The sequence below is a fragment of the Cherax quadricarinatus genome, chromosome 76 (genome assembly GCF_038502225.1).
Source record: "Cherax quadricarinatus isolate ZL_2023a chromosome 76, ASM3850222v1, whole genome shotgun sequence".
Taxonomy (NCBI): Eukaryota; Metazoa; Arthropoda; class Malacostraca; order Decapoda; family Parastacidae; genus Cherax; species Cherax quadricarinatus.
The window spans coordinates 11,252,298-11,272,517 of NC_091367.1; the positions used below are offsets into that span (position 1 = coordinate 11,252,298).

General features: G+C 39.0%; 1 protein-coding gene across 1 annotated transcript in view; it reads right to left on the bottom strand.

Moving 5' to 3' along the window:
- LOC128703688 (collagen alpha-2(IV) chain) overlaps positions 1-20,220 on the bottom strand; it is a 208,302-nt gene that overhangs the window by 14,568 nt on the left and 173,514 nt on the right. The window contains exons 24-28 of the mRNA XM_070101287.1: positions 16,971-17,091; positions 12,670-12,847; positions 10,460-10,541; positions 8,597-8,767; positions 7,940-8,125 (exon numbers count right to left, since the gene is read on the bottom strand). Of these exons, the coding sequence (XP_069957388.1) occupies positions 7,940-8,125; positions 8,597-8,767; positions 10,460-10,541; positions 12,670-12,847; positions 16,971-17,091 (738 nt within the window). The remainder of the gene's footprint in view (positions 1-7,939; positions 8,126-8,596; positions 8,768-10,459; positions 10,542-12,669; positions 12,848-16,970; positions 17,092-20,220) is intronic.

Sequence of the window (20,220 nt, forward strand, 5' to 3'; positions counted from 1 at the left end):
CTTCTTATAGGGTGACAGGATGTTTATTCAAGATGAATTCTGCCAGGGAACATTTTTTTAAAAACCCAAGAGTTTTGGCATAATCACCAAAATGTGAGGACACTAAGTGTTAGACTGACGGATGGCCATGACTTTGTGTGGATGGTATCTTTCAGCAAACTCCTGCATTTCATGCCATTTAGCACACATTTTTTTGACAAGTACAATAGGCACATCATCTCTTCCCTCCTCTTCCTCTGATGACAGCTCCTCTTCAATAATTTCCGGCCTTTGCCTTGATCTCACTCTTGTGTCTTGCACAGGGTCAGCAGCTTAAATTTTTTCCCTTTGGCCCAGTATCATGCTAAATGAAGACTCTGATTTACCAAAAAGTTTTGCTATATCACCCACACGGAGCCTATCTTCATATTTTCGAATAACGTCCTTTTTAAACTCAATAGTGCTTTTTACAATTTTTATTTTTGCTTTTATCCCTTAATCCTTCTTTGGACCCATGATGGTTTATCCCACAATAAAAAAAAATTGCACCAAAACTGCAAAATAACAAGATAAGTGATGCGTTGAGGTATATGTGGAGACAAAGAACGTTATCTATGGAGGAAAAGAAGGGAATGTATGAAAGTACGTATAGTGGTACCAACACTCTTATATGGGTGTGAAGCTTGGGTTGTAAATACTGCAGCGAGGAGGCGGTTGGAGGCAGTGGAGATGTCCTGTCTAAGGGCAATGTGTGGTGTAAATATTATGCAGAAAATTTGGAGTGTGGAAATTAGAAGATGTGGAGTCAATAAAAGTATTAGTCAGAGGGCTGAAGAGGGGTTGTTGAGGTGGTTTGGGCATTTAGAGAGAATGGATCAAAGTAGAATGACATGGAGAGCATATAAATCTGTAGGGAAAGGAAGGCAGAGTAGGGGTCGTCCTCAAAAGGGTTGGAGGGAGGAGGTAAAGGAGGTTGTGTGGGCGAGGGGCTTGGATTTCCAGCAAGCGTGCGTGAGCGTGTTAGATAGGAGTGAATGGAGACGAATGGTATTTGGGACCTGGCGAGCTGTTGGAGTGTGAGCAGGGTAATATTTAGTGAAGGGATTCAGGGAAACCGGTTATTTTACATAGCCGGACTTGAGTCCTGGAAATGGGAAGTACGTACAATGCCTGCACTTTAAAGGAGGGGTTTTGGGATATTGGCAGTTTGGAAGGATATCTTGTGTATCTTTATATGTATATACTTCTAAACTGTTGTATTCTGAGCACCTCTGCAAAAACAGTGATTATGTGTGAGTGAGGTGAAAGTGTTGAATGATGATGAAAGTATTTTCTTTTTGGGGATTTTCTTTCTTTTTGGGTCACCCTGCCTCGGTGAGAGACGGCCGACTTGTTTATAAAAAAAAAAAAAAAAAAAAAAAAAAAAAAAAAAAAAACTCAAAAAAAAAAAGGTCAAAATGCACAGCAAGAACTCTTTGAACGCTTTGGACTCTGTCTGGTGATCATGTGATCTGAGCATTGTCAGTTGACAACCAAGACCATGTATGAAACCCAAATCAAACAAATTGGTTCGAAAACCGATTTGTCTCACAACTAGTCTGTTCGACAACCGAGGTTCCACGGTAAAAATTCAATAAATGATAAAATTCAATAAAGGAGACAATAAATAAATTAATTAACTAAATAAATAAATAAATAAATAAATAAATAAATGAAATAAATAAATAAAGTTTATTTCTTTGTAAAGGTTACAATGTGTAAATACAATTTTGATTTGCTAAGTACAAAGATAGCCACTATCATGCTGAGGCATTTTGGGCAAACTAATCCTAATACATAGTAACTAATTAAAACTAGTTAAGATAATAGTACATAGTAATTATACTTAAAACTAAACATGGAATAGTGGTTAGCTGTTTTACAATCTTATTTGAACTTAATAAATCTTATGTAAACTTAGTACAAAATCTAACTTACAAGTAATGGTGCAGGTGGTAATATTTTATGGAATGGCAGAATTAAAAGCGAGGTGGTCACATGATAAGACTAAATAGCAGATGTTTTGGCAGGTTTGGTTAATATTGAGAAACAAAATGATTTTATGGATTGGCAGAATTAAGAGCCTAGAGGTCACATGATAAAACTAGTTAGCAGATGTTTGGTTGATTTGGTTAATATTGTGAGATAAGATGATTATTTAGCAAAGTCCTAAATTTATAAGCTATCTGGGGATCCTTGGCCTGTTCCTGTAGCGAGTTCCAGATCTTTGGGCCTTTTACGTGCATAGCGTTCTTGCATAGTGAGAGTCTGACTCGAGGGATGTTGAAAAGTGCTTTATGCCTTGTATTGTGGCTGTGCATTCTGTTGTAACTGTCAAGGAGTTGTTTTAGGGGAGGGTTTACAGTAGAGTTTAAAATTCTGTATATGTAGTAGGCACAATAATGTGAGTGTATGTCTTGTATATTTAGCAGGCTGAGTCTTTTGAAAAGTGGTGGGGTGTGCTGTCTAGCACAGGAGCTGGTTATCACCCACACAGCAGCTTTTTGTTGGATTATTAAGGGTCTAAGGTGGTTGGCAGTGGTTGAGCCCCAGGCACAAATACCATAGGTGAGGTAAGGATATATTAGAGAGTGGTACAGGGTAAGGAGAGTCGTTTGTGGTACATCGTATCTTGGAAAGGATTCCTACTGATTTGGAAATTTTCTTGGCTATGTGATAGGTATGGAACTGATTTTTTTTTTTTTTTTTTTTTATTATCACACTGGCCGATTCCCACCAAGGCAGGGTGGCCCGAAAAAGAAAAACTTTCACCATCATTCACTCCATCACTGTCTTGCCAGAAGGGTGCTTTACACTACAGTTTTTAAACTGCAACATTAACACCCCTCCTTCAGAGTGCAGGCACTGTACTTCCCATCTCCAGGACTCAAGTCCGGCCTGCCGGTTTCCCTGAATCCCTTCATAAATGTTACTTTGCTCACACTCCAACAGCACGTCAAGTATTAAAAACCATTTGTCTCCATTCACTCCTATCAAACACGCTCACGCATGCCTGCTGGAAGTCCAAGCCCCTTGCACACAAAACCTCCTTTACCCCCTCCCTCCAACCCTTCCTAGGCCGACCCCTACCCCGCCTTCCTTCCACTACAGACTGATACACTCTTGAAGTCATTCTGTTTCGCTCCATTCTCTCTACATGTCCGAACCACCTCAACAACCCTTCCTCAGCCCTCTGGACAACAGTTTTGGTAATCCCGCACCTCCTCCTAACTTCCAAACTACGAATTCTCTGCATTATATTCACACCACACATTGCCCTCAGACATGACATCTCCACTGCCTCCAGCCTTCTCCTCGCTGCAACATTCATCACCCACGCTTCACACCCATATAAGAGTGTTGGTAAAACTATACTCTCATACATTCCCCTCTTTGCCTCCAAGGACAAAGTTCTTTGTCTCCACAGACTCCTAAGTGCACCACTCACTCTTTTTCCCTCATCAATTCTATGATTCACCTCATCTTTCATAGACCCATCCGCTGACACGTCCACTCCCAAATATCTGAATACGTTCACCTCCTCCATACTCTCTCCCTCCAATCTGATATTCAATCTTTCATCACCTAATCTTTTTGTTATCCTCATAACCTTACTCTTTCCTGTATTCACCTTTAATTTTCTTCTTTTGCACACCCTACCAAATTCATCCACCAATCTCTGCAGCTTCTCTTCAGAATCTCCCAAGAGCACAGTGTCATCAGCAAAGAGCAGCTGTGACAACTCCCACTTTGTGTGTGATTCTTTATCTTTTAACTCCACGCCTCTTGCCAAGACCCTCGCATTTACTTCTCTTACAACCCCATCTATAAATATATTAAACAACCACGGTGACATCACACATCCTTGTCTAAGGCCTACTTTTACTGGGAAAAAATTTCCCTCTTTCCTACATACTCTAACTTGAGCCTCACTATCCTCGTAAAAACTCTTCACTGCTTTCAGTAACCTACCTCCTACACCATACACTTGCAACATCTGCCACATTGCCCCCCTATCCACCCTGTCATACGCCTTTTCCAAATCCATAAATGCCACAAAGACCTCTTTAGCCTTATCTAAATACTGTTCACTTATATGTTTCACTGTAAACACCTGGTCCACACACCCCCTACCTTTCCTAAAGCCTCCTTGTTCATCTGCTATCCTATTCTCCGTCTTATTCTTAATTCTTTCAATTATAACTCTACCATACACTTTACCAGGTACACTCAACAGACTTATCCCCCTATAATTTTTGCACTCTCTTTTATCCCCTTTGCCTTTATACAAAGGAACTATGCATGCTCTCTGCCAATCCCTAGGTACCTTACCCTCTTCCATACATTTATTAAATAATTGCACCAACCACTCCAAAACTATATCCCCACCTGCTTTTAACATTTCTATCTTTATCCCATCAATCCCGGCTGCCTTACCCCCTTTCATTTTACCTACTGCCTTACGAACTTCCCCCACACTCACAACTGGCTCTTCCTCACTCCTACAAGATGTTATTCCTCCTTGCCCTATACACGAAATCACAGCTTCCCTATCTTCATCAACATTTAACAATTCCTCAAAATATTCCCTCCATCTTCCCAATACCTCTAACTCTCCATTTAATAACTCTCCTCTCCTATTTTTAACTGACAAATCCATTTGTTCTCTAGGCTTTCTTAACTTGTTAATCTCACTCCAAAACTTTTTCTTATTTTCAACAAAATTTGTTGATAACATCTCACCCACTCTCTCATTTGCTCTCTTTTTACATTGCTTCACCACTCTCTTAACCTCTCTCTTTTTCTCCATATACTCCTCCCTCCTTGCATCACTTCTACTTTGTAAAAACTTCTCATATGCTAACTTTTTCTCCCTTACTACTCTCTTTACATCATCATTCCACCAATCGCTCCTCTTCCCTCCTGCACCCACTTTCCTGTAACCACAAACTTCTGCTGAACACTCTAACACTACATTTTTAAACCTACCCCATACCTCTTCGACCCCATTGCCTATGCTCTCATTAGCCCATCTATCCTCCAATAGCTGTTTATATCTTACCCTAACTGCCTCCTCTTTTAGTTTATAAACCTTCACCTCTCTCTTCCCTGATGCTTCTATTCTCCTTGTATCCCATCTACCTTTTACTCTCAGTGTAGCTACAACTAGAAAGTGATCTGATATATCTGTGGCCCCTCTATAAACATGTACATCCTGAAGTCTACTCAACAGTCTTTTATCTACCAATACATAATCCAACAAACTACTGTCATTTCGCCCTACATCATATCGTGTATACTTATTTATCCTCTTTTTCTTAAAATATGTATTACCTATAACTAAACCCCTTTCTATACAAAGTTCAATCAAAGGGCTCCCATTATCATTTACACCTGGCACCCCAAACTTACCTACCACACCCTCTCTAAAAGTTTCTCCTACTTTAGCATTCAGGTCCCCTACCACAATTACTCTCTCACTTGGTTCAAAGGCTCCTATACATTCACTTAACATCTCCCAAAATCTCTCTCTCTCCTCTGCATTCCTCTCTTCTCCAGGTGCATACACGCTTATTATGACCCACTTCTCGCATCCAACCTTTACTTTAATCCACATAATTCTTGAATTTACACATTCATATTCTCTTTTCTCCTTCCATAACTGATCATTTAACATTACTGCTACCCCTTCCTTTGCTCTAACTCTCTCAGATACTCCAGATTTAATCCCATTTATTTCCCCCCACTGAAACTCTCCTACCCCCTTCAGCTTTGTTTCGCTTAGGGCCAGGACATCCAACTTCTTTTCATTCATAACATCAGCAATCATCTGTTTCTTGTCATCCGCACTACATCCACGCACATTTAAGCATCCCAGTTTTATAAAGTTTTTCTTCTTCTCTTTTTTAGTAAATGTATACAGGAGAAGGGGTTACTAGCCCATTGCTCCCGGCATTTTAGTCGCCTCATACGACACGCATGGCTTACGGAGGAAAGATTCTTTTCCACTTCCCCATGGACAATAGAAGAAATAAAAAAGAACAAGAGCTATTTAGAAAAAGGAGAAAAACCTAGATGTATGTATATATATATGCATGTGCGTGTCTGTGAAGTGTGACCAAAGTGTAAGTAGGAGTAGCAAGATATCCCTGTTATCTAGCGTGTTTATGAGACAGAAAAAGAAACCAGCAATCCTACCATCATGCAAAACAGTTACAGGTTTTTGTTTCACAGTCATCTGGCAGGACGGTAGTACTTCCCTGGGTGGTTGCTGTCTACCAACCTACTACCTACAACTGATATTTAAGATTATAGTCAAGGAGAAGACCTAGAAATTTGCCTTCCATGTGTCTTGATATAGAGGAACCATTTAACAGTATGTTGATTTGAATATTTGAGGCTCTGTTGCCAAACAGCATGAAGTATGTTTTATCTATGTTGAGAGTGAGTTTGTTGGTCATCATCCAAGCAATATCTTTAGCAGTTCGTTGTTTACAGTGTTTCCAAGCACAGCTGAGCCTGAATGGGAGTAGACATATGTAGTGTCATCTGCTAACAGAACTGGTTTAAGGAGCTGGGATGCACTGGGGAGATCATTGATGTAGATGAGAAAGAGGAGTGGGCCTAGGACACTACCCTGGGGTACTCTTACAGCTACAGGTTGGATAGCAGAGTTGACGCCATTTGCATCCTAACATTATTATACAGCAGGGTTCTGTTCATACGCATCCACTTCCATACCTCATGGTAAGTTCATACATATCCAGTACTATACCTCAGCAACACACCTTGGTCCACATCAATTGCTCATTCAACCTCATCCCCCTCCTTGTCTGGTGGCCACATGCCTTTGCTGCACATCCAGCAACCTCACCCATACCACCCACAACCCCTCACTCATACTGCCCACAACCCCTGCCCATACCATCCACCCCTATAATTCCCCTACATCCACATGCCTTCATCCATACCATGCCTCCCCCACCCATATCTTCTGACCCCGTAATTTCCCCACAGCCACACGATTTCATCCACACCACTCAAACCAACAACCTACCTCTACACAATCCACCTATACCATTTCCCCATGGTAATAATCCCCATAACCTTATGCCCACACCTTACCCAACCTTTCAAGCTAATACACCATCCACATACCTAATCATTTAGTCACCCACCACCCTCATTACTGCCTACACCACCAACTGCATACTCATCCACCCAGTCACCCATTATCCAATCATCCATCCATACTGGGCAACCAACAACCACACCTTTCACCCACACCCACAGCCTCAAGCTCACACAGCCCCACTCCCACACCTTACCCATGCTCTCACTCATGCCACTTCCCCACAATTCTAGCCCACACAGCTCTACACCCACACCTTAACCATGCTTTCACAGCCCACACACCCAAACATGCCATGTACACACCTAGTCATGTAGCCACCACAACCATAATTACTGCCCACACACACCAATCATACCCTCACCCACCCAGTCACCCATCATCCACACCACCACCTACAGGGTCACCATCTCACTGCTTCCAGCCTCCACCATCCAGCATCCTTCATCTCCCAACACCAACCTCCAGCTCCTGCCCCACCCTTTCACTGTTCAGTCTCCATCTCCTATGAGAGAAGTCCCCCAATCCCCAACCCTCAGTCCCCTGTCCCCACACTGCATCTGCTCACCTCAACTGCTCTGACCCCTCCTTTATAACCCCCATACAGTTGCAATGAGTAGGACAACCAAACAATAAGTTTGAGGTCAGAAGGACAAGCTTAGTTAAAAGTGGCCAATGAGCCTTGGTTTTATTCCTGAGAAATACAAGATTTAATCAAACAGAAGCCAGGGAAGAAGCTTCACGCTAACTGAAGTTAATGGGTACAATTATGAGAGACAGAGTACTTACCAAGATCCTGTCCATGAGCCCTGTGGTTGCCCATCACATGCAAGAGCGAAAAGCCTTCCCAAACAACACTTGTTCCAAGTGGACAAGAAGGAATGACTGTCTCCTGTGAGTGTCTGGTGATGAGATAACCTTTAGACCTTGGAGGTGGACCTGGAAGGGCTGAGTCTCCAGGTAAACCATGGATACCTGTACAAGTGCAATAAACTTGTTCAATAAAGATGAATGCCCCATAATATGCAACAGCAAGTTTGTATATTAATTTAAGTATATATGTATTTTAGTGCATGTAAACCATAATAAATCTTGAGATTTTAAACATGTTGGTTCACTTTTTTCCTTATATGCATTTACTAATTTGGATTGTTTTATAGCATGATTCACCCCAACTTATATTCATAGGAATTTCCAGCCAACTTAGAATAACCTAATGTTTGAGTTTAATATGTAACTTATAATACTTAAAGTAATTCTACAGTATATAATTTATATATTTATACATAACAAAAAATAAGAAAACTTAATACTGTACATGTATTTTACTAACTTGCAATACAAATTCAAGATACATACTAATGAATAAAAAATCACTCATTGAGCTAACTTTTGGCTTCTGGTTAATGCACACATAAAAATTAAATGATCTGCAACAGTAGTGACCTTGTTCTCCTTGTCGACCTGGTAGACCATTAAAACCTTGAATGCCCCTGAGTCCCCGGGCACCAGGTTGCCCTGGAGGCCCTGGACGACCAGCATCACCAACCATACCCTTCTGTCCCTTCTGACCATCTCGACCAGGTTTACCCATGAAACCAGCTTCACCAAGACCACCTGCAATGAGAAAAATATTTAGACACGGCAATTACACAAAAATCTTAATTTGTGCATTGATGCAATATCCACTGCTGTAAAGGCCTTCCCTTACCTCCCTACCCTGGGCTATTTTAGGTATTTTTACTAGGTCTGCTTCTATTATTGGGATATACTAAACCATGATTAATCACTCATGGTTATATTTAATTATCCATGAAATATAGTAGAACTTCAATTTTTTTTTTTTTGTCAAATGATGGACTCAGCAGGTGTAATATAGGAGTTGCCTGAGGCTGTGATTAATGAACACAGGATAGGCTGCTTTAGTTCCTGGAATGCATACAGTGTTTATTTTGGACTGCTTTTCAATTAGAAATTATTGAATTCTGAGTAAAATGAACAAATTACCAACTTCTGTGCACTTTATGCTCCTTGTGCTCAATTGATAGAATGGAAGGCACACTAGTGAAATAGCTAAGAATACAGTTGAAATTAGCATTGGCATTAAAATACGATTTGAAATAGGGGAAATTGCCAATGTATAAATTATGTCACAACTGCCAACTTTGTGCCTACATAATTCCATAAGTTTTACATCAAATTATATATTTTTGGTGTCCTTACCTTCAGAAAAAAAGATTCTTTGCAATTTCAGAAAAAAATTCTTGAAAAAAATGATTAACACCTAGGTACCTACTTACTGCTAGGTCAACAGTGGAAACAACTGTAAGGAAACATGCCCAACACTTACACTCGTGCCGAAGATCGAACTATGGACACTCCAGTATGTGAGCTGAGTGTGCTGCCAACCGAGTATGAATGTACCAATTGCAGTATAATATTGTATGCAAAAGTTACAGTTATACAAGTATAAAGCAGAAATTAATTACAGACGTTCTGGAATTAATTACAATAATATATAGTGTAACACAGGATAAAAACACAATTTGATAGGCTGATCAAAAATTACAATAATACATGCATACAGTGTAGTATATGATTAAATTATATGTTTGATGGCCTTACCTACATTTCTAATAATTGCAATGATATAGCAGGTGTGGCCAATCCAGACATAGATAAAATCAAAAGATTTCTATTAAAATCTTGATACAAATCTTGAGATTTTTTAAAATATCATACACTGTTTTTTTCACATTCACTGTACAGTTGATAAATTTCCATCTCCTATTCACTGTAGTATTTCTGTTTTGAACAAACCCTGAAGTTCAAAAAATAAAAACATTAACCAGTACTTGCTAAGCAACAACTGATGGAACTTCATACATGAATCAGCCACCTTTCCAAAGTCTTATATCTACGATAGAGATGCACATCAAATCTTCTACTTACGGCACTGATTAGCCAAAATGCTCTCAGTATTATCTCATTTAATGTGCTACCAGGTAATTTATGATGATCCTAATAATTGTGTCATACCTCTAGACATTAATCAATATACTGAACATACCTTTCTATATAACAATGATCAATTTAGATTTAGGATGAGGTATGGAACAATTTATACAGGATTACCTAAGAGAGAAAATGTGTGCACTAGTCATATGAATTTATGTCTATGGCCATCATGAAAAATGCCCATAACCTGCAGTTCCTAATTACCTGAAAATTATTGCGTATGACTTAGTTCAAGACGGTTTGCCCACCCTCGCATATATAATACACGATAAAACTGTTTTGTGGACATACCTACATTACCAATATCACCTCTGTTGCCTAGTAGTCCAGGTGTACCTGCCAAACCTTCAATTCCTACATCTCCTCGGACACCCTGAAAGTTAAATAAAAACATCTTGTAATAATCTGTATTTCAGCTAGACAGTATTATTCATAATTATTCTATATTAATATGTACTTAAGTTTTCCTTCATTATCAGTTTAAATTGTGATGTCTAGGCTCTACTGAACTGTCACAGTCAATTCCCTTATTTTCATATAGTCGGACTTGAGTCCTGGAAATGGGAAGTACAATGCCTGCACTTTAAAGGAGGGGTTTGGGATATTGGCAGTTTGGAGGGATATGTTGTGTATCTTTATACGTATATGCTTCTAAGCTGTTGTATTCTGAGCACCTCTGCAAAAGCAGTGATAATGTGTGAGTGTGGTGAAAGTGTTGAATGATGATGAAAGTATTTTCTTTTTGGGGATTTTCTTTCTTTTTTTGGGTCACCCTGCCTCGGTGGGAGACGACCGACTTGTTGAAAAAAAAAAAAAAAAAAATTCCCTTTGTTGAATTCTCCCAAAGAAGCATTTAGAAAGACAGCCGTCTCTCACTGAGGCAGGGTGACCCAAATAAAAAGAAACACTTTCACCATCATTCACACAATATCACTGTCTTGGCAGAGGTGCACAGATATGACAGTTTAAATGTCACTCCAAATAACCAATATTCCAAACCCCTCCTCTAAAGTGCGGGCATTGTACTTCCCACCTCGAGGACTCAAGCAGTGAAGGTGTCATGTCTAAGGGCAATGTGTGGTGTAAATATTATGCAGACAATTCATAGTGTCGAAATTAGGAGGAGGTGTGGAGTTACAAAAAGTATTATCCAGAGGGCTGAAGAGGGGTTGTTGAGGTGGTTTGATCATTTAGTGAGAATGGAACAAAGTATGTATACATACATATATATAGGAGGGGGTGTGAATTAAATTATGGGGAATCAAATACAAAATGGAAGTTGACACAGTTACTTTTTGCTGATTATACTGTGATTATGGGAGATTCTAAAGAAAAGTTGCAAAGGTTAGTGGACGAGTTCGGGATGGTGTGTAAAAGTAGAAAGTTGAAAGTGAACATAGAGTAAGGTGATGAGGGTGTCAAACGATGTAGAAAAAGAAATATGGGTATCACATTGGAGAGAGGGAGTATGGAAGAAGTGAATGTTTTCAGATATTTGGGAGTTGACTTGTCAGTGAATGGGTTTATGAAGGATGAGGGTAACCATAGAATTGATGAAGGAAAAAAGGTGAGTGGTGTGTTGAGGTATCTGTGGAGACAAAAAAACATTATCTATGGAGGCAAAGAAGGGAATATATGAAAGTACAGTGGTACCAACACTCTTATATAGGTGTGAAGCTTGGGTTGTAAATGCTGCAGCAAGGAGGTGGCTGGAGGCAGTGGAGATGTCCTGTCTAAGGGCAATGTGTGGTGAAAATATTATGCAAAGAATTTGGAGTGTGGAAATTAGAAGGTGTGGAGTTACTAAAAGTATTAGTCAGAGGGGTGAAGAGGGGCTGTTGAGGTGATCTGGTCATTTAGAGAGAATGGATCAAAGTAGAATGACTTGGAGAGTGTATAAATCTGTAGGGGAAGGAAGGAGGGGTAGGGGTCATCCTTGAAAAGATTGGAGGGAGGGGGTAAAGGAGGTTTTGTGGGCAAGGGGCTTGGATTTCCAGTAAGCGTGTGTGAGCGTGCTAGATAGGAGTGAATGGAGACGAATGGTTTTTGGAACCTGACGAGCTGTTGGAGTGTAAGCAGGGTAATATTTAGTGAAGGGATTTAGGGAAACCGGTTAGCCGGACTTGAGTCCTGGAAATGGGAAGTACAATGCCTGCACTTTAAAGGAGGGGTTTGGGATATTGACAGTTTGGAGGGACTTCCAAATTGTCATATCTGAACACCTCTTCAAAGACAGTGATTATGTATGAGTGAGGTGAAAGTGCTGAATGATGATGAAAGTATTTTCTTTTTGAGGATTTTCTTTCTTTTTGAGTCACCCTGTCTTGGTGGGAGACAGCCGACTTGTTAAAAAAAAAAAAATACATATATATATGTACATATATACATATACACACACAAACATACATACATTTGTAGTACAGTATTGCACTTCACTTTTTATTTTTAGCTAGACAAAAAGGATACTGGAGATCAATGATTATTCTCATTTAAATCATTACCTTTAATCCAACAATTCCTGGTGGCCCAGGTAAACCAGAACTTCCAATGTCTCCTGGCTCTCCAACTATGCCAAGCAGTCCTGGGAAGCCTTGGAAGCCTCTGTCCCCCACAACACCTGACAAACCAGGTGGCTGGGAGTATCCTTGACGTCCAATATCTCCTGCCTGACCCTTTGGGCTATTGAAGCGAAAAGATATATATGTGCATTTAATCTGCTTTAGATAGTAAACACTGTGCCTAATAAAGCAACTGTACTTAAAAACCAAAATGCTTTAATTTGCAAGCATAATAAAACTAAAGTTTAAAACATGAATGTATCCCATCACAGTAGGGTGGCCCAAAGAATGAAATGAATTTGCCACTTATCAAGCTGATATATGAATACAGTAGATCGTCATTTAGCACAACTTTATTTGGCACGATTTGGGTATAGCACGATTGAAGAATTGCGGCACAATTTTATGTAACACATCGTATGATGAATTTAACACGGTTCAGTTTGCGGGAAGGAAAAAAAAAACTTCCCTTTTCCTCAAGCGGCCGCTTTGTTGTGGTTCAGCTGGGGAGACCTCCCGCCGTCTCCAGCCACCCCCTGACACCACCCCACCATCAAAGCATTCGTACTTCATACGTATCCAGTCCAACTTCTCTGCTACAAGCTTGTGATTGTGAATTGTGTTTTGATCTTTTAATTGCTATATCTTGTATCTGTCAAGCAATCATGACGCCCAGAAGGCATTTAATTAAGTCTTAGAATTAACGAAGGAAACAAAGTTATTAGACAAGACATAACCTGTGGCCATAATGAAGTGTTACTTTGTACACATAAAAAGAGGTAAACATAAGTTTGTATGACTGAATGACTGACTTACTGAATGACTTGACTGACTTACTAAATGACTTGATTGACTTACTAACAACTTGACTGACTTACTGAATGACTTGACTGACTTTATTTATTTATTATTAATTTGGACATGATACATAGATGTACAAAGAAATACAGTGGTTAAGTGTAACATGCTAAAAGCCCCTTGAATGCAGAGCATTATGGGCAGGCTTAAAATTAACTTAAGATTAACTAAGCAATGATATATTCAGTGGTAAAAATTATAGTAAACAAATAAAAATTAAGCACAAATGAGTATTTCAAAGACATGTCATATGGTCATTTACTGAGTTGCTGTGCATTCTGTTAGGTAATGTAATTAAAAAAAACAAAGTTTGATAGGGTGAGTAAGTGATTTTTAAGAAGAGACTTGAATTTATAAACAGACAGTGTTTCTTGTATATTCACAGACAATGAATTCCAGATTTTTGGGCCTTTTATGTGCATCAAGTTTTTGCATAGTGTGAGATGGACACGAGGAACATCAAAGAGTGATCTGTGCCTTGTGTTATGGTCATGTGTTCTGTTGAGGTTGGTAAGGAGACGTTTGAGGGGAGGGCTTATATCCGAGTTAAGTGTTCTACGTATGTAGTAGGTACAATAATAAGTATGGATGTTTTGTACGGTGAGTAGGTTGAGTTTTGAATATTGGTGGTGTGTGCTGCCTGTAGGAGGAATTTGTTATCATTCTGACTGCAGCCTTTTGTTGGGTAATTAATGGTCTGAGATGGTTTACTGTTGTTGAGCCCCATGCACAAATTCCATAGGTGAGATAGGGGTAAATAAGCAAGTGATATAGGGCCAGGAGGGCTGACTGTGAAACACAGTACCGTATCTTTGATAGTATGCCTGCAGTCTTGGAAATTTGTTGTACATGTGTTTGAAATTTGAGACTATTAGCAAGGTGGATTCCTAAGAATTTTCCCTTTGTGAGCTTTGTGATAGGTGATCCGTTTACAATTATGTTAAGAGGGACATCTGTAGCTCTGTTTCCTAACTGAATGAAGTAGGTTTTGTCAATGTTGACTGACTTACTGAATGACATGACTGACTTACTGAATGACTTGACTGACTTACTGAATGACTTAAAGTTAGACACTCCAGTACAACCATCAACTTCATTACCAGAACCTCTACCATCCACCTCAGCCCAGTAGGGCCACAGCATAACTCTCCACTCTTCACAATCATCCACAAACACCAGCACCCACAATTTAAGGTTAGAAATATTGTTATTTCTGTTACATTTGTAGTCTTAACCCGTAAACGGTCCAAACGTATATATACGTTTTTTCAACATTTGAAAGTATGTAAAAAGTAGATCTTTTTGTTTTTCTACATTTGAAAATGTGTAAAAAGCTGATCTACTTATTTTTTTTTGTTATATTTGAAAATACGTAAAAAAAACTTAGATCTACTTTTGTAGCACTACACATGTGAACGTAGATCTGCTTGGACCGTTTACGGGTTAAGCAGTAAAAACAACATAATACATCGCAACAATGAACTACAATTACATATTCACTTTTATTTTTGTAAGATGTGGAGGCCTAAAAAGAGTTGTTTGGCTTTTTTGCGGCTCTGAGGAACGTAATCCTATTTTTCCCATAAGTTCTTCAGTTCATTTAACATGGTTTTACCTAACACGGTGTTTTTAGGAACGTAACTACCGTGTTAAATGACGGTCTACTGTATTAATATTTGTGGTTAAGTAATTAGATGAGTAAATGGTGACCTTATTGCTGACCACTCATTGGCACAAATAACTGTACACCCTGTTATAATAAGGGAGAAGATCGGGCTGGAGATCCATATTTTGATTTCCAAGTGATGGTCCAAATTGACTTGGATATAGAAGTCCCACTTGTGAGAGAGAAACGAGTCTAGAAAAGTGGTGAGGTGATCAAGATGCAAGTGTTCCAGGATGATAATTTTATGTTGGATTACTTTAGCCGCAAGTGCTTGGGAAGGATAATTAACCCTTTGAGAGTCTGTCCTGTAGTTCTACAGCTTTGAAGTTTGGGTCCAAGCCATAGTTCTACGCCATGAGCTCAGCTCAATCAGATAAGCTGTGAGCGGTAAATTTGGGCCCAGATATGAGAGAATGCATCTATGTGGTAGGAGTACACCGTATAAAACAAATCCTGCAGGACGCAGTGCATAACGAGAAAAAACTGCAACTGTGTTTGTGGATAAAAACGGAATTTGTTGTGTATTTTCGTATAGTTTTTACGGTTGTATTCACAATTTATTGGTCTCATTTGATAGAATCAAAGATGTATTACAGAAATGGAAATGATTTTGATTGGTTTTAGTACTGAAAATAGCTTGAAATTGAGCTCAAAGTAGCGGAAGTGTTCGATTTTTGCCGATGCTCAAGAGTAAACAAATGACATCACACATCCAATACACATCAACTGGTGGGTCAAATATACGTTCACGAATGTGCTGATATTATTTATAAAATTATTACAATATTGCATAACAGTAAATCTTCAATTTTTTGGTGTGAATAAAAAATCAAATTGGAATTCATCTGTAAAGCCTGGAAACGTAACTAATAAACAGAGGAAATGTTATTTTAGTGCCAGGAATGCCTGCATTGTTTATTCTGGACTTTATTCTGAAACCAGAATATTTTGAACTTTGTGTGAAATTAGCCAAATTATCAATTTCTGATCACTTTATTAGGTAGTTGAAATAGTTGATTGGCCAGTTTCTTGTGCTCAATCGATAATATAGAAGTGATACTAGCGAAATAGCTAAGAATTTGGTCGACCAGACTAATGTAATTGGCGTAAAATAAGAGTCACAGTAGGCAAAACCGCCGATGCGTAAATATCGCTGATGCAGTAAAATTCGTGATAGTGTAATTTCATCAATTTTCCATCAAATTTTGTATTTTTTGTTTTATTGCCTTCAGAAAAAGATTCTCTACTATTTCATAAGAAAAAATAAAAAAATTTTTTTTTAAATTCTTGGATCCTGTGGATAAGGCATAGAACTATGCCTTGGACCCTCAAAGGGTTAAATACCATTACTCAAGCAAAAATTATGCTTCATATTTTTTCTTAATAAAATAACTGTCCTGATTTGTATGTCATTAAAAACACTAAAAAGTTTTTCACTGCATATTCAGGCTTCCATAAATTAAATTTATGAGGCCTTGAAATGCTGCTCACTGTCAACTCAATCATGTTACACAAGATGATTAAGAAAATGACCAAAACAGTATGAGTAGAGATAACCAGCAATAAGTGGAGAGATATAGTTATGTCACAAATATGAGTGAGAAAAGAAACACTGAAAGTGAAAGAAAGATATTTAATTTGGTCTTTTGAGTAAATAATGGTAGCGATCTCAGCAAATGTTATTAAAGAAGTGAAACATACTACAGGTACTGTGACTCACCCCCGTAAGCCAGGGGCACCGGGTGTTCCTGGTGCACCTCTCACTAAGCTTCTGTCTCCTGGTGGACCTTCAAGACCTGGCAACCCTGGAGTCCCACTTCTACCACGAGGACCAGGAAACCCTAAAGAAATCAGTTATTTTTGCGAGACAGTGTAAGATACTGTGGTAGGAAAGTCAGGTACAACTTCAAAATCTTTTATTACACTTCCTTCTTTCCTGAAAGATGTCCATTACTCCACAAGAGTGGAAGATACTGAAAATTCACTAATAATGGTATTATAATATCGCAATAATATCACATATTTAAAAATACATTTTCTTTCTTACACCTGATTTAAGTAAAATAAACAAATTCATATACTTTCCCTTATTAAAGTCTAAGCTATGCCCAGAGGAATTTAAAAAAGAACAAAAAAATAGTGATTAATTTTTATGTATAGTGCATCAAAACTAGATGGATTACTGAGTAGCACATGAAGCATAAATCTTGCTACCAAACTAGACAATGATTCAGCAAGGATAGCCTGATTGTACATAGCCTGGTAACATGGGAATCAACTCTGAGTGAAACTTCATCAGTTTATATCAGTATCTAAAGGTACTTCAGTATCTAGGCTTGAAGATATGAATACCATATACAGTGGACCCCCGGTTAACGATTTTAATCCGTGCAAGAGGGCTCATCGTTATGCGAAATAATCGTTATGCGAATGAATTTTCCCCATAAGAAATAATGGAAATCAAATTAATCCGTGCAAGACGCCCAAAAGTATGAAAAAAATTTTTTTTTACCACATGAAATGTTAATTTTAATACACACAAACTGAAAAAGGCATGCACAATTAAATGACACTTACTTTTATTGAAGATCTGGTGATGATTGATGGGATGGGAGGAGGGGAGAGCATTTCTTCTTACTGTTTAGAAGGGGAATCCCCTTCCATTACGACTTGAGGTAGCAAGTCCTTTTCCGGGGTTACTTCCCTTCTTCTTTTAATGCCACTAGGACCAGCTTGAGAGTCACTGGACCTCTGTCGCACAACAAATCTGTCCATAGAGCTCTGTACCTCCCGTTCCTTTACGATTTGTCTAAAATGGGCCACAACATTGTCATTGAAATAGTCACCAGCACGGCTTGCAACAGCTGTGTCAGGGTGATTTTCATCTATAAAGGTTTGCAGTTCAACCCACTGTGCACACATTTCCTTAATCTTTGAAGTAGGCACAATGGATTCCACAACTGGCATAGGCTTCTCAGGGTTAGCCCCAAACCCTTCAAAATCTTTCTTAATTTCCATACTAATTCTCACCCTTTTTACCACAGGGTTGGCACTAGAAGCTTTCTTGGGGCCCATGGTCACTTATTTTCCAGAAACAGCACCGAAAACACTGTAATAATACGAAATATTCCGAGTGTATGCTTGGATGTTACCGCGGAGGCTGGCTGGTAAACAATGGGACGGCCGGCACATGTGAGGCTGGCTGAGGGCACATTGGACGCGTCTCGGACGAAAATCGGTAAGCGGGTTTTTAATCGGTATGCGCGGCAAAAATTTTGCGATAAAAGTAATCGGTATGCGGAAAAATTGCTATGTGATGCCATCGTTATGCGGGGGTCCACTGTATTACTAGCCATGAACTGATCTGGCCCACAAGACAGGAAAGGGGAAAAGTGAGGGGGAGCAGATATACTTTCATTCATATAATAAAATTTTTGCATAACCCTAGGTATAAGATGGGGTATATTTTCAACACTCACAATGGGCCTACATCAGGTTTTTCCTGTATCAGCAGTCAACACACACTGTTTTCATATCCTATACTACTATACAAACTGTTTATGATCAAGAGAATCACAAATTTAAACAGATAGAACTAAATTAGCTGTTTCATGAAGAGCAGTCAACATATGCAATGTTTTTATAACTGCATCATCAGCACTAAAATATAAGATTACTGGAGATAATGTTTACATACAAATTGTTTATCACCTCAGGAGTCACAAATTCTAGCTGTATATGTAAGTGGGACTCCACCAATGGCATTATCATATTTTTGTGGTAGTAACTTAAATTTTAAATTTACATTAGTAATAGATCCCTTCAATTATAACACTGGTCAACAAACACTTAAAAAAATGTTTCTAACTAATTTTGGGATGGTAAATTTAAATTCGAGTTAAGTTTTGATCCAAAACGTACAGTTTCTGTAAAACAGAACTCTATCCTCACCCTAATTATTTTTCAAATATATTACTGAGTGCTTAGTTATTTTATACCTTTGAAGAGTTTCGAGTTTCTCTACTCTCAGAGCCCGGCCTTGGACCAGGCTCGTCTGGTGCTCGCCTGGTCAACCAGGCTGTTGCTGCTGGAGGCCCACTGCCCCACATATCCATCGCAGCCTGGTTGATCTAGCAACTGGTGAAGATACTTGTCTAGTTTCCTCCGTGTTTCTGATATCTTCTGGTAGGATGTTGAATGGTCTAGGACCCCAAATGTTGATACAGTGTTCCCTTATTGTCCCCACCACACCCCTGCTCCTCACTGGGTGTATTTTGCATTTCCGCCTATACTATCTCTCACTCCAGTATGTTGTTATGGCAGGTATATATTATCATGTACAGTGGACCCCCATATTATGTAATTAATCCATTCCAGAGAGAGTGACTAAACCCGAATCTGACTAATTCCGAATTAATTTTCCACATAAGAAATAATGGAAATCCAAATAATCTGTTCCCGACACCCAAAAGTATTAAAATTTTTTTTTTTTTTTACATGAAATATACATTTCCCTACACAGAAAACAATGAGACATGCAGAATAAAACATTACTAAAATGACACTTACCTTTACTGAAGACTTATTGAGGAGTGATGAGATGAGAGGAGGGGAGAGAATGAAGGTGTACCCCTGTTTGGAAGGGAAATCCCCCTCCATAAGAACTTCAGGTACCAAATCCTTCTCCGAGGTTACTTCCCTTCTTTGTTTTTTAATGCCACTAGGACCAGCTTGATAGTCTCTGGAGCCCTGTTGCTTAAAAAAGTGTTCCAGAGAGGTCTGTTTCTGACATTTCTTTAAAACTTCCCTAAAATGGGACACAACATTGTCATTGTACATGTTGCCAACACAGCCTGCAACAGCTTTGTCAGGGTGACGTTCATCCATAAATGTTTGCACCTTTGTCCACATTGAACAAATGTCCTCAATCTTTGAAGAAGGCACCTTCCTCCATCTTTCTCCTGCTCTGA